This window comes from Pan troglodytes, chromosome 10 (genome assembly GCF_028858775.2).
Source record: "Pan troglodytes isolate AG18354 chromosome 10, NHGRI_mPanTro3-v2.0_pri, whole genome shotgun sequence".
In the NCBI taxonomy this organism is placed as follows: Eukaryota; Metazoa; Chordata; class Mammalia; order Primates; family Hominidae; genus Pan; species Pan troglodytes.
Genome location: NC_072408.2, coordinates 128,322,501 through 128,334,519, shown reverse-complemented (window position 1 = coordinate 128,334,519; position 12,019 = coordinate 128,322,501). Strand labels below are relative to the sequence as shown.

General features: G+C 48.8%; 1 protein-coding gene across 32 annotated transcripts in view; it reads left to right on the top strand.

Annotated features, from left to right (window-relative positions):
- Positions 1–12,019, top strand: part of KDM2B (lysine demethylase 2B) — a 154,654-nt gene that overhangs the window by 82,236 nt on the left and 60,399 nt on the right. For all 32 annotated transcript variants that reach the window (XM_063785131.1, XM_063785139.1, XM_063785138.1 and 29 more), the window contains one exon: positions 6,718–6,804. In XM_063785131.1, coding sequence (XP_063641201.1) covers positions 6,718–6,804 — 87 coding nt within the window. The remainder of the gene's footprint in view (positions 1–6,717; positions 6,805–12,019) is intronic.

The window sequence follows — 12,019 nt, the reverse complement described above, 5'->3', positions numbered from 1 at the left end:
TTTTGGTCTTTGTATTTATTTTATTTATTTTTTTGAAGACAGAGTCTTGCTCTGTGGCACAGGCTGGATGGAGTGCAGTGACGTGATCTTGGCTTGCTGCAACATCTGCCTCCCGGGTTCAAGCAATTCTCGTGCCTCAGCCTCCCAAGTAGCTGGGATTGCAGGCGTGTGCCACCACACCCAACTGCCTTCATTTTCTTGTAGATTTCTTCTTTGTGTCTCTGTCCAAATCTCTCTTATTATAAAGACACTTGACATTGGGTTTAGGGTCTACCCTAAATTCAGGATTATTTCACCTTGAAAAAAAATTTTTTTTTGAGACGGAATCTTGCTCTGTTGCCCAGGCTGGAGTTCAATGGTGTGATCTAGCCTCACCACAACCCCCCCCTCCTGGGTTCTCCTGCCTCATCCTCCTGAGTAGCTGGGACTATGGGCATGTGCCACCATGCCTGGCTAATTTTTGTGTTTTCAGTAGAGACAGGGTCTCACCATGTTGGCCAGGCTGGTCTCGAACTCTTTGCCTCAAGTGATCCGCCCACCTCGGCCTCCCAAAGTGCTGGGATTACAGGCGGGAGCCACTGTGCCCGGCCTGAACACATATTTTTTGGGACACAATTCAAGCTACTTCAGATGGGTTTTCACAGACGGTGGGGCTGGGATGGAGGGAGGGTACTTGAGAGACCCCAGGTGCGTTGATGCCTGGCGGGTCTCTTTCCCCGTAGAAGGGGGCACCCCGGAGGGTGCTGGTTCCCTAGAGCAGGAGTTCCCCAAGCCGCGCCTCCCTTTGCCGGCCCGTGGATGGCGATTCTTCCCTGATGCCTGCCTTGTTTTCACAGTGGTATATTTTTAGTCATGGCATGGAGGGAGTTTCTGATTATTAAAGCCCCAGCCTAGGAAGCAGTGGGACCCGAATCCATTGTTAACTAATTATCTCTTTGAGAGAAGTTGGCATAAAGGGCTGCCCAGGCCCAGCCATCCCTTGTCTGTGGTTATCTCGTCAGGTCCAGTACGGGGCAGTTTCCCGCAGAAAGGGTCCTACGGCTGGATCTTTCTCTTCGAAAACCTGCCCTGGACTTTCCGAGGGGACGGGCGTGTAAGGTGTAACCCTTAGGGGGCTGAGCTGGTGAGGGCACCCAGCCTTCCTTATATCTGTGCTGCCGAGAGCCCCAGGGAGTGTATAAATTCAAGCAGGGCCTAGGGAAGCCAGTGACATGATTCCCTCCAGCACAACCTATTTCTCAGAGATGAAATCTCCAATTAGAATAATCTTCTTTTCCCGGAGCCTGTCATACACAAATGAAAATTCTTCCCTGAGGGACAGAGCCCAGGGCGCCCCCTGGTGGCCGCAGGGGGCCACACACAGAGGGAAACGGGAGGTATGAGTGTGAGATCCTGGGCTCATGGCACTTGGGGAAAATTCTTTTTATTTTTAATTATTATTAAATAATTATTTTTTTTGAGTTAGAGTCTCATTCTGTCACCCAGGCTAGAGTGCAGTGGTGCGATCTTGGCTCACTGTAACCTCTGCCTCCCGGGTTCAAGTGATTCTCCTGCCTCAGTCTCCCGAGCAGCTGAGACCACAGACGTGTGCCACCACGCCTGGCTAATTTTTTTGTAGTTTTAATAGAGATGGGGTTTCACTATGTTGGACAGGCTGGTCTTGAACTCCTGACCTCAGGTGATTTGTCCACCTTGGCCTCTCAAAGTGCTGGAATTACAGGCGTGAGCCACCGCACCTGGCCATTATTATTATTTAGAGACAGAGTCTCCCACTTTTGCCCAGGTTGGAGTGTAGTTGTGTGATCATAGCTCACTGCAGCCTTGAACTCCTGGGCTCAAGCAATCCTCCCACCTCAATCTCCCCAAGAAGCTAGGACTACAGGCACACACCACCATGCCCAGCTAATTTTTAAACTTTTTTTGTAGAGATGAGATCTCGCTGTGTTGCCCAGGCTTACCAAGAACAATTGTAATTAAAAAAATTATTGGCTGGGTGTGGTGGCTCACGCCTATAATCCCAGCACTTTGGGAGGCCGAGGTGGGTGGATCGCCTGAGGTCAGCAGTTCAAGACCAGCCTGGCCAACATGGTGAAACCTGTCTCTACTAAAAAAAAAAAAAAAAAGTACAAAAATTAGCTGGGCGTGGTGGTGTGTGCCTGTAATCCCAGTTTCCCAGGAGGCTGAGGCAGGGAGTCGGTGGAACTGGGGAGGTAGAGGCTGCAGTGAGCTAAGATCGCGCCACTGCACTCTAGCCCGGGCAACAGAGCAAGATTCCGTCTCAAAAAAAAAAAAAAAAAAAAAATTTATTGACTGGATATGGTGGCTCACACCTGTAATCCCAACACTTTAGGAGGCCAGAGGATCAGTTGACCGTAGGAATTTGAGACCAACCTGGGCAACATAGCAAGAACCTGTCTCTACTAAAAAATTAAAAAATTAGTCGGTCGTGGTGGTGCATTCTTTTCCCAGTTACTTGGGAGGCTGAGATGGGAGAATTGCTTGAGCCCAGGAGTTTGAGGCTGTGGTGAACTGTGATCACACTGCAGCACTCAAGCCTGGGCAACTCTCTGTTTTTTTAAAAGAGTCTTTAAAAATGTATTATTTATTATTATTAATTTGTTAATTATGTCTAGTACTTAGAACTGCAGTAATAACTTTTTGTAACTAAATATCCCTCTAAAGAGGCCTCTCCCTCAATGCTTGTGAGTTAGACTCCAATCTGATATTGAAATGACAAGAAATCGTAAGACATTTAAGAAGGAAACTCAAAGAAAACAAAGGGCGGGGGGCGGGGGGCATTACTTTCAGTCATATGCAGAGCCATGTTTGCAAATTGGTGGCCCATGGGCCAAACCAGCACACAGATGTTTCACTCAAGTTTTAGTTAGTTGCTAACATTTAAAAATGCAGAGATTTCAAATAAAACTCTGCATCTTTGATTTCTTCTGAAAAATTAAAGATCTGGTGGGCTTTTCATCCCCATAGGGGGTAAGCTGAAGTTGGGTAGCCTTGCCCCTTTTTAAATGGGCCATGTGTTCTCCAGTTTGTCACAGGCCTCACCATTCCCTATTGTTCCAGTCCGGTTACATATTGAATTTGTTACCCAATCCTAAAGTTTGGGATTGGACTAAGTGGCTGAAATGTCCTGTGGAAGTGACGGTCTTCTCCCCCAGCCATTTGGGGCCCACATGCAGGAGGGAATGGGAAGTCTCTGGCTAAACCTGAGTGTATTTCTGGAAAGCTCATTTGTTCTTAATGATTTTTTAGAAAGAGGGAAAAACTTTATTTATTTATTTATTTATTTTGAGACAAAGTCTCACTCTGTTTCTCAGACTGGAGTGCAGTGGCACGGTCTCGGCCCACTACAACCTCTGCCTGCTGGGTTCAAGTGATCCTCCTACCTCAGCTTCCCAGGTAGCTGGGACCACAGGCACACACCACCACATCTGGCTAATTTTTGTAGTTTTAGTAGTGATGGGGTTTCTCCATGTTGATCAGGATGGTCTAACTCCTGGCCTCAAGTGATCCACCCGCCTTGGCCTCCCAAAGTGCTGGGATTACAGGCGTGAGCCACCGCACCTGGCCAGAGTTAAACTATTTTTACTTTTTTTTCTGTTTTAGGATCCCACCCAAGGTACAATATTACATTTAGTCTCATCAGTCTTCTCTTAGCTGCCATAGTTTCTTAGACTTTCCTTGTTTTGATGACCTTGACAGTTTTGAGGAGATCTGTTCAGGCATTTTGTAGACTGTCCCTCTTTTAGTATTTGTGGCTTTATTTTATAAAAACTCTGGGGACAGGTGCGGTGGCTCACGCCTGTAATCCCAGCACTTTGGGAGGCCGAGGCGGGTGGATCACTTGAGGCTAGGAGTTTGAGACCAGCCTGGCCAACATGGTGAAACCCTGTCTCTACTAAAAATAACAAAAATTAGCCAGGGGTGGTGGCACATGCCTGTAATCCTAGCTACTCAGGAGGCTGAGGCAGGAGACTCGCTTGAACCTGGGAGGCAGAGGTTGCAGTGAACCAAGATTGTGCCACTGCACTCTAGCCTGGGTGACAGAGTAACACTCCATCTCAAAAAACAAACAAACAAACAAAACCCAACTTTGTTTATTGGAAGCTTACTCTAGGTTAGTCATTATGTGAGGCTTTGGGGATACAGCAGTGAATAAAGACACTTTATAAATAGCATTTACAAATCATTGACATTGACTATGGGACTTTGGGGAAGCTGTATGTGCCCGGGCTGGGATTTAAACCCCTCGAGCCAGTTCTAGAGCCAACATTCTTGACCACTGTGCTGTTTGCTGTTTCCTGTGGGCTAAGGAGGAAGTTCTTCAGGTTAACAGCCACATCTTGAAAAATCATGCAAAAAAAAAAAAGAAAAATCATGCAAGCAAATTATGATCAGGAAAGTATGATAGGCCTGCAGTGGCTCACACCTGCAATCCCAGAACTTTGGGAGGCTCACACCTATAATCCCAGCACTTTGGGGGGCTCACACCTGCAATCCCAGCACTTTGGGGGGCTCACACCTATAATCCCAGCACTTTGGGGGGCTCACACCTGCAATCCCAGCACTTTGGGAGGCTCACACTCACAATCCCAGCACTTTGGGGGGCTCACACCCGCACTCCCAGCACTTTGGGGGGCTGAGGCAGGTGTTTTGCTTGAGCCCAGAAATTCAAGACCAGCCTGTGCAACATGGTGAGAACCCATCTGTACAAATAATACAATTAGCTGGGCTTGGTGGTACGCACCTGTAGTCCCGGCTACTGAGGAGGCTGAGGTGGGAGGATCACTTGAGCCCAGGAGTTTGAGGCTACGGTGAGCTGAGATTGTGCCCCTGCACTCCAGCCTGGGTGACAGAGTCACACCCTGTCTCAAAAAAAAAAAAAAGGACAATAAGCAGAGTAAACTGGAAGTAAGCTGGAGTCATTTCTAGTGAAGTGAATTAGGAAAGATGAATTAAAATGATCTTCCCCTTCATTTGTCTCCTGAGCGCTTCTGCTCTTCCTGCTCAGTGCTTCTGTATGATTTACTCTGTTCTTAAATGTCCGGAAAAAATGTTTTTGTACAATTCAACAATCCGTGGTCCAGGATCAGAATGGGCCAGTGATAGTTCTGTGTGTGCTTAAACACATTTTTTTGTGGGGTGCTGTGGATGTGTGGATGTAGCCCAAAAAAACCCTATGTGGGTGGTCCTGGGGCAGAAAGTCTGGTGCCAGAGAGTGGGGTTCTGGGGGTCTGTCTTCATAGTTTGGGGCAGCACTAAAATTCTGTGAGCCTTTCTGAGCCTCGGTAACCTCCCCTGTAAGTTAGCTGTTAGATAATTCAGCTGGGTAGCATTTTATACCTGGATGATGTTCTAAAGTCCAGCCACACAAGGCCAAAGTCTGGCAGAGTGAGAATTCCCTTTGAAGAACCTTCAAACTGCTCACCGAGAGTGAACACAGTGTGCCTCGTGGGAGATCACCAAGCAGCCTGGCGGTCCGCCCAACGCAGCCCATTTTTCTGCCACAATTTGGCCACATGACTCCATCCTCAGTCAGACCAGATCAAGCATCTTCTTGTATTTAGGGCCCATGTTGCAAAAAACATTTACACGTCGTCACACAGCGGGGTTAGGGTACATGTAGCAAGCTGACTAAAGGACGGAGTTATGGCTCTATGAAGGCATCAAGGTCTGGAGGTTGGTTTTGTTTGCTTCGCTGAGTACGTAGTTAAATTTGTGAACATTAGAGGATCCGTAGTGCCACTGCCCAGCCCTCCCAGAGTGCTTGGTAGGAATTAAATGAGGCGCAGTGGCTTACCCCTGTACTCCCAGCATTTTGGTAGGCTGAGGAGGGAGGATTCCTCGAGGCCAGGAGTTTGAGACAAACTTGGGCAACATGGCCTATACCCTGTCTGCACAAAAAAATTTAAAAATTATGGCTGGGCGCGGTGGCTCATGCCTGTAATCCCAGCACTTTGGGAGGCCAAGGCAGGTGGGTCACTTGAGGACAGGAGTTGGAGACCAGCCTGGCCAACATGGCAAAACCCTGTCTCTACTAAAAATACAAAAATTAGCCCAGCGTGGTGGCGCACACCTGCATTCACAGCTACTCGGGAGGCTGGGGCAGGGAAATCGCTTGAACCCGAGGCAGAAGTTGCTTGAGCCCAGATTGCGCCACTGAACTCCAGCCTGGGTGACAGAGTAAGACTTTGTCTCAAAAAACAAAAAATTTAGCCAGGGAGGGTGCCATGCGCCTGTGGTCTCAGCTACTTAGGAGGCTAAGGCATGAGGATCACTTGATCCAGGTGGTCAAGGATGTAGTGAGCTATGATTGTACCACTGCACTCCGGCCTGGGTGACAGAGCAAGATTCTGTCTCAAAAAAAAAAAAAAGTTTGTGTGTGAGTCCCCGACGCTCTGGACAAGTGCTAGATGTCATAACTGTGATCATGGGTGATACGTACATGGAAGTCACAGGGAGGTATGTGATTTGCTTTGTTAAAAAAATTTTGTAGAGGGCAGAGGGGAACGTTGTATGTTTCGTGGGCCCCAGGGGACCCTAGTGACTTGGTTTCTATTGAATGTGTGGGTGGTGGTGGAGTCAGTGGCCAGGCGTTGACTTTGTGGAGTGTGATCCTTGCTGGACTATGTCTGCTGTTCAGCCGTCTTCAGAGACTTCCCCTTCCCCCTGGGCTAACATGGATGCTTTGTTTGGCCACAGAACGTCCTGAAGGAGCACGCGGATGATGATCCTAGTCTGGCCATCACTGGGGTCCCTGTGGTGACTTGGCCAAAGAAGACTCCAAAGGTAAGACGCAGCCTGCCTGCAGCGGGCGGCCGCTTCCCACCTCCTTCCCACCTCCTGTAGGGTGAACATCCGTGGCTTTTTGGGTAGCTATGGGGCCTCCTGAGATGAAGGCACCCCAGTTAAGATGAAGGATTTTGGTGATTTGTTCCATGTTTTTGTTTTTAAAAGGGGGTTGCTTTACCTAGCTGTGGGAACTGCGAACAGTGCCGCCTGGTGGTCACTTGGAAAACTGGGGGGTGCTGACACCTCGCCTTTCCCTGTGCTTAGGTGGATTTTCTGTCTCTCCTTCCCTCACTCCCTTGCTTCTTCCCTTCCTTTCCCCTTTTCCTTTAATTGCTTCATGGGCTGTCTTCTCCTCTTTTGAAAGGAACTTTTTCTCAGTGTGTAAAACTGGTTGATGCTCAACATAAAAATGTCTATAATCGGTCGAGCGCGGTGACTCACGCCCATAATCTCAGCACTTTGGGAAGTCTAGGCGGGTGGATCACCTGAGGTCAGGAGTTCGAGACCAGCCTGGCCAACATGGCAAAACCCCGTCTCTACTAAAAATACAAAAAATGCGAGCATGGTGGTGCACACATGTGGTCCCAGCTACTTGGGAGGCTGAGGCAGGAGAATCACTTGAACCTGGGAGGTGGAGGTTGCAGTGATCAGAGACTGCACCACTGCACTCCAGTCTGGGCTATAAAGTGAGACTCTATCTCAAAAAATAAAATAAAATAAAATAAAATAAAATAAAATAAAATAAAATAAAAATGTCTAATCAAACGGGAAAGGACCAGGACATGAGGAAGAGGAATAATGGCTGTATTGTTGAGGACTTTGTAGGAGCAGTTTGTTGTCTGGACCTCCACAGCCCTTATCATATTTACGCTTCAGCAACTCTGTGGGGTAGACAGTTGTGACTGTCATTTTACAGATGAGGAAACTGAGGCTTGAAAAGGTCAAGTCACCCGTTAGGACAGCCAAGTACACAGAGATCGGTCAGTTTGGCAGCAGAGGCCAAATTTTCATCCAGTGCTCACCTCAAAGTCCACCATCCAGAGAAAACAGTTTTGGTGAGCACCCTTCCAAAGGCGGTCCTAGGTGGGATACATATGTATCAGGTCATCTCTGTACCATCCGTCTGCCTCCACGCAGCTTCACTACTTCCTTGGACAAGTTACATAGTGTCCTGAGCCTTACTTTCCTTGTTTATAAAAATGGGTTATACCAAGACTTTCTTCAGTGGTTGTCAGAACTAAATGAGATAAGGCATGCAAAACCCTTCAGACAAGGGCTGACCCGAGGTTAGTGCACTCTAAATATTATTTGTGACTTCAGTAGCCCCAAGAAGTATTTTGTTAATTTCTGATTTTTTTGGGTTTTTTTTTTTTTTTTTTGGCTATTGTAAAAAACACTGAAGCCAGGCATGGTGGCTTATGCCTGTTGTTCCAGCTACTCCAGAAGCTGAGGGGGGAGGATCACCTGAGCCCAGGAGTTCAAGATCAACCTGGGTAACATAATGAGACCTCATCTCTACCAAAAAAAAAAAAAAAAAAAAAAAAAAAGCCAGGCATGATAGTGCATGCCTGTAGTCCCAGCTATTTGGGAGGCTTAAGCAGGAGGATTGCTTGAGCCCAGGAGCTTGAGGCTGCAGTGAGCTGCGATTGCACCACTGCACTTCAGTCTGGGCAACAGAATGAGACCCTGTCTCAAAACAAAAAGGAGAAAGAAAGAAAAAAGTATGCTGTAACAGATTTCAAACACTTTTCTTTTTCTTTTTTTTTTTTTGAGACGTAGTTTTGCTCTTGTCACCCAGGCTGGAGTGCAGTGGCGTGATCTCGGCTCACTGCAACCTCCGCCTCTGGAGTTCAAGCGATTCTCCTGCCTCAGTCTCCTGAGTAGCTGGGATTACAGGCACCCGCCACCATGCCCAGCTAATTTTTTGTATTTTTAGTAGAGACAGAGTTTTGCCATGTTGGGCAGTCTGGTCAATTTCAAACACTTATTACAGGCCTGGTGCAGTGGCTCTCGCCTGTAATCCCAGCACTTTGAGAGGCCAAGGTGGGCAGATCACCTGAGGTCAGGAGTTCGAGACTAGCCTGGCCAACATGGCGAAACCCTGTCTCTACTAAAAATACAAAAATTAACTGGGCATGGTGGCACGCGCCTGTAATCCCAGCTACTCAGGAGGCTGAGGCAAGAGAATTGCTTGAACCTGGGAGGTGGAGGTTGCAGTGAGCTGAGATGGCGCCACTGCACTTCAGCCTGGGGATGCACTATAGTTTTATTTGCTAAATCTGGCAACTCTAGTTGAAATGACTATATTTTTGATATATTGTTGAAACAAAATGGATTATTCCGATGAATGTCATTGTTTCTTTTTACCTTTTCAAATGTGGCAACAAAAAAACTCAAAAGTACCTATGTGGCTCACCTTCTGTTTCTTTTATTTATTTATTTAGACAGAGTCTTAACTGTTGCCCAGGCTGGAGTGCAGTGGTGCAATCATAGGTCACTGCAACCTCTGCCTCCCTGGATCAAGCGATCCTCCCACCTTAGCCTCCCGAGTAGCTGGGACCACAGGCACATGCCATCACGCCTGGCTAGTTTTTTGTATTTTTGGTAGAGATGAGGTTTTGCCATGTTGCCGAGGCTGAACTCCTGAGCTCAAGCAAGCCGCCTGCCTCGGTCTCCCAAAGTGTTGTGATTACAGGCGTGAGCCACAGTGCCTGACTTACCTTCTGTTATTTCTATTGAGCAGTGCTCTTCTGCATAATTCTTTGATTATCTTCTTCAGGGGTACTTTTTTTTTTTTTTTTTGAGATGGAATCTTGCTCTTGTCACCAGGCTGGAGTGCAGTGGTGCAATCTCGGCTCACTGCCACCTCCGCTTCCTGGGTTCAAGTGATGCTCTTGCCTCAGCCTCCCGAATAGCTGGGATTACAGGCGCGTACCACCACGCCCGGCAAATTTTTTGTATTTTTAGTAGAGGCGGGGTTTCACCATGTTGGCCAGGCCGATCTCGAACTCCTGACCTTAGGTGATGTGCCCACCTCGGCCTCCCAAAGTGCTGGAATTAAAGGCGTGAGCCACCATGCCTGGTCATAAATAAATATTTTAAAAATAAGGAAGTAAATAACTTCAGAGCCACAAAATGGTGTGAAGCAGAAGAAGAATGAATACCCCAGGCCCACCACCGAGCCCTGAAAATAAATGACCACCAGCTCAGCTGAAACTCCTGGGCACTCCCCAGTATACGCAGCAGCTTCCAGATGCAGTTTGTCTATTTGACTTTACCCTTCCCATGAGGCTGGGAGATGGAGGGTGTTATCTCCCCAGTGCAGCTGAGGAAGCACAGAGCTCGGAGAGGTGCAGCAGTGCCTCTCGGGCCACTTCCTTAGGAGAAGAAAGGCGTTGGACCCCAGATGTGCAGGTTTCTGTCATTGCACAGTGAGGAACCAGTGATATGTGGCGGGGAGAGGGGGGAGGGAGGCCCCTGCTATGTTTATGCATTTCCTGGCTGGTGGGGTTAAAAAGTTAACAGGAAAGGAAGAAGTAACTAAACGACTGACTGCCTGGGCCGCCCGGGGTCTCTGGGTTCCCAGGTTGCAGCTTCCTCCCATTGGATGCAGGTTGGGGTGAAAGATCAAGGGTGCTCACTGAGGCCCTCAGGATGTGAGGTAGGGAGTGGTATTTGATCTGGGTCGGGTTACCTAACAAGTAATTAATGCTAAGTGATGATTAGCAAGAAATGCTTTGATCTCCCACCTTGCCTCCAGGAGAACAAAAGCCCTTTTCTGGAACTGATTAGGTGCTGTGAGGTCATTTCTGATGTGGTGTCCTTCATATCCAAGATGCTACTGAGCCACCATCTATCACCATCCACCCGACTGGCTGTTTCCACGAGTGGTGTAGGATTTGTTTTGATCTGTCTACACTCTGGCTGCTTCCTTTTATGACCAACGGGCAGGATGGTGGGGGCCTGTCTGTGACCTTACAGGCTGGGTGAAGGAACGGAGCTTATTTGAGGCCCAGCCTCTGACCTCGGCCTTATTAGTGAGCTGACCCCTCGCTCAGCTGCCAGACATGGCTACTGGCTGGCTTGCTGGTTTATTCCCAGAGGAGGAAACTGAGGAAGGACGGAGGACCCAGCCATGACTGCCTCTGGCTAGCAAGCCAGCCTGTGGACCCTGCCAGCTTCTTCATCCATTATCTCTAGTGGCCAAACCAGGCTGCCACTTGTATTTCAATTATTGGCAATTTTTCTGCAGTATGGGAGCAGAGAGGCTGGAGTGTGGAGGACAAGCACCCTGATGGGGGCATGGAGACAGTCCTCATCAGTAGCTGTTGGATCAGCTTCCTTACAGGGACATTTTGGGGCCACACAGGAGCCACAGGAGGAAGCAACACACCCTCGATGCCTTGTGACCTTTGCTTCTGCTTTGTCTCTCTCCCCTTTCCTCCGAAGTTGGTCCGTTCCATCCCAGAGGCCTGCTCTGTCTGGGGTCCCTCCGGAGTGACACACAGCCTTTCCCTGAAGGGGAGGCACGTGATTCAGTGAGAGAGGCCCCGAGTGCTTCCGGCGGGTCCCTGCCCCGCTCTCAGTCCTGTCGGCCCGCAGTCATGAAGCTGATGCTGTGCAGTTGAGGCGGAGGAGGCTGGCAATAATGGCTGTCGTGTATTGCCACCTACTCAGGGTCCTGTAATTTCCCAGGAGGGCCGTGTGCTGTAATGAGGACCAGTCCCCAGGCTGGTGGCATCAGCTTCACCTGGGGGACTTGTGAAAAAATACAGCTTCCTGGCCCCCGCCCTTGACATAGCACATTGAGTAGGCTTGGGGTGGGCCTGGGATCTGCACTTTCTAAAAGCTGCTCAGGGCCGGGCGTGGTGGCTCACGCCTATAATGCCAGCACTTTGGGAGGCCGAGGCAGGTGGATCACTTGAGGCCAGGGGTTCGAGACCAGCCTCACTAACATGGTAAAACCCCATCTCTACTAAAAATACAAAAATTAGCCAGATATGGGGGCAGGTGCCTGTAGTCCCAGATACTTGGGAGGCTGAGGCAGGAGAATCACTTGAACCTGGGAGGCGGAGGTTGCAGTGAGCTGAGATTGCATCACTGCACTCCAGCCTGGGTGACAGAGTGAGTCTTGGTCTCATTAAAAAATAAAAGCTTCTCAGGGTCGCGTGCGGTGGCTCACGCCTGTAGTCTCAGCACTTTGGGAGGCCCA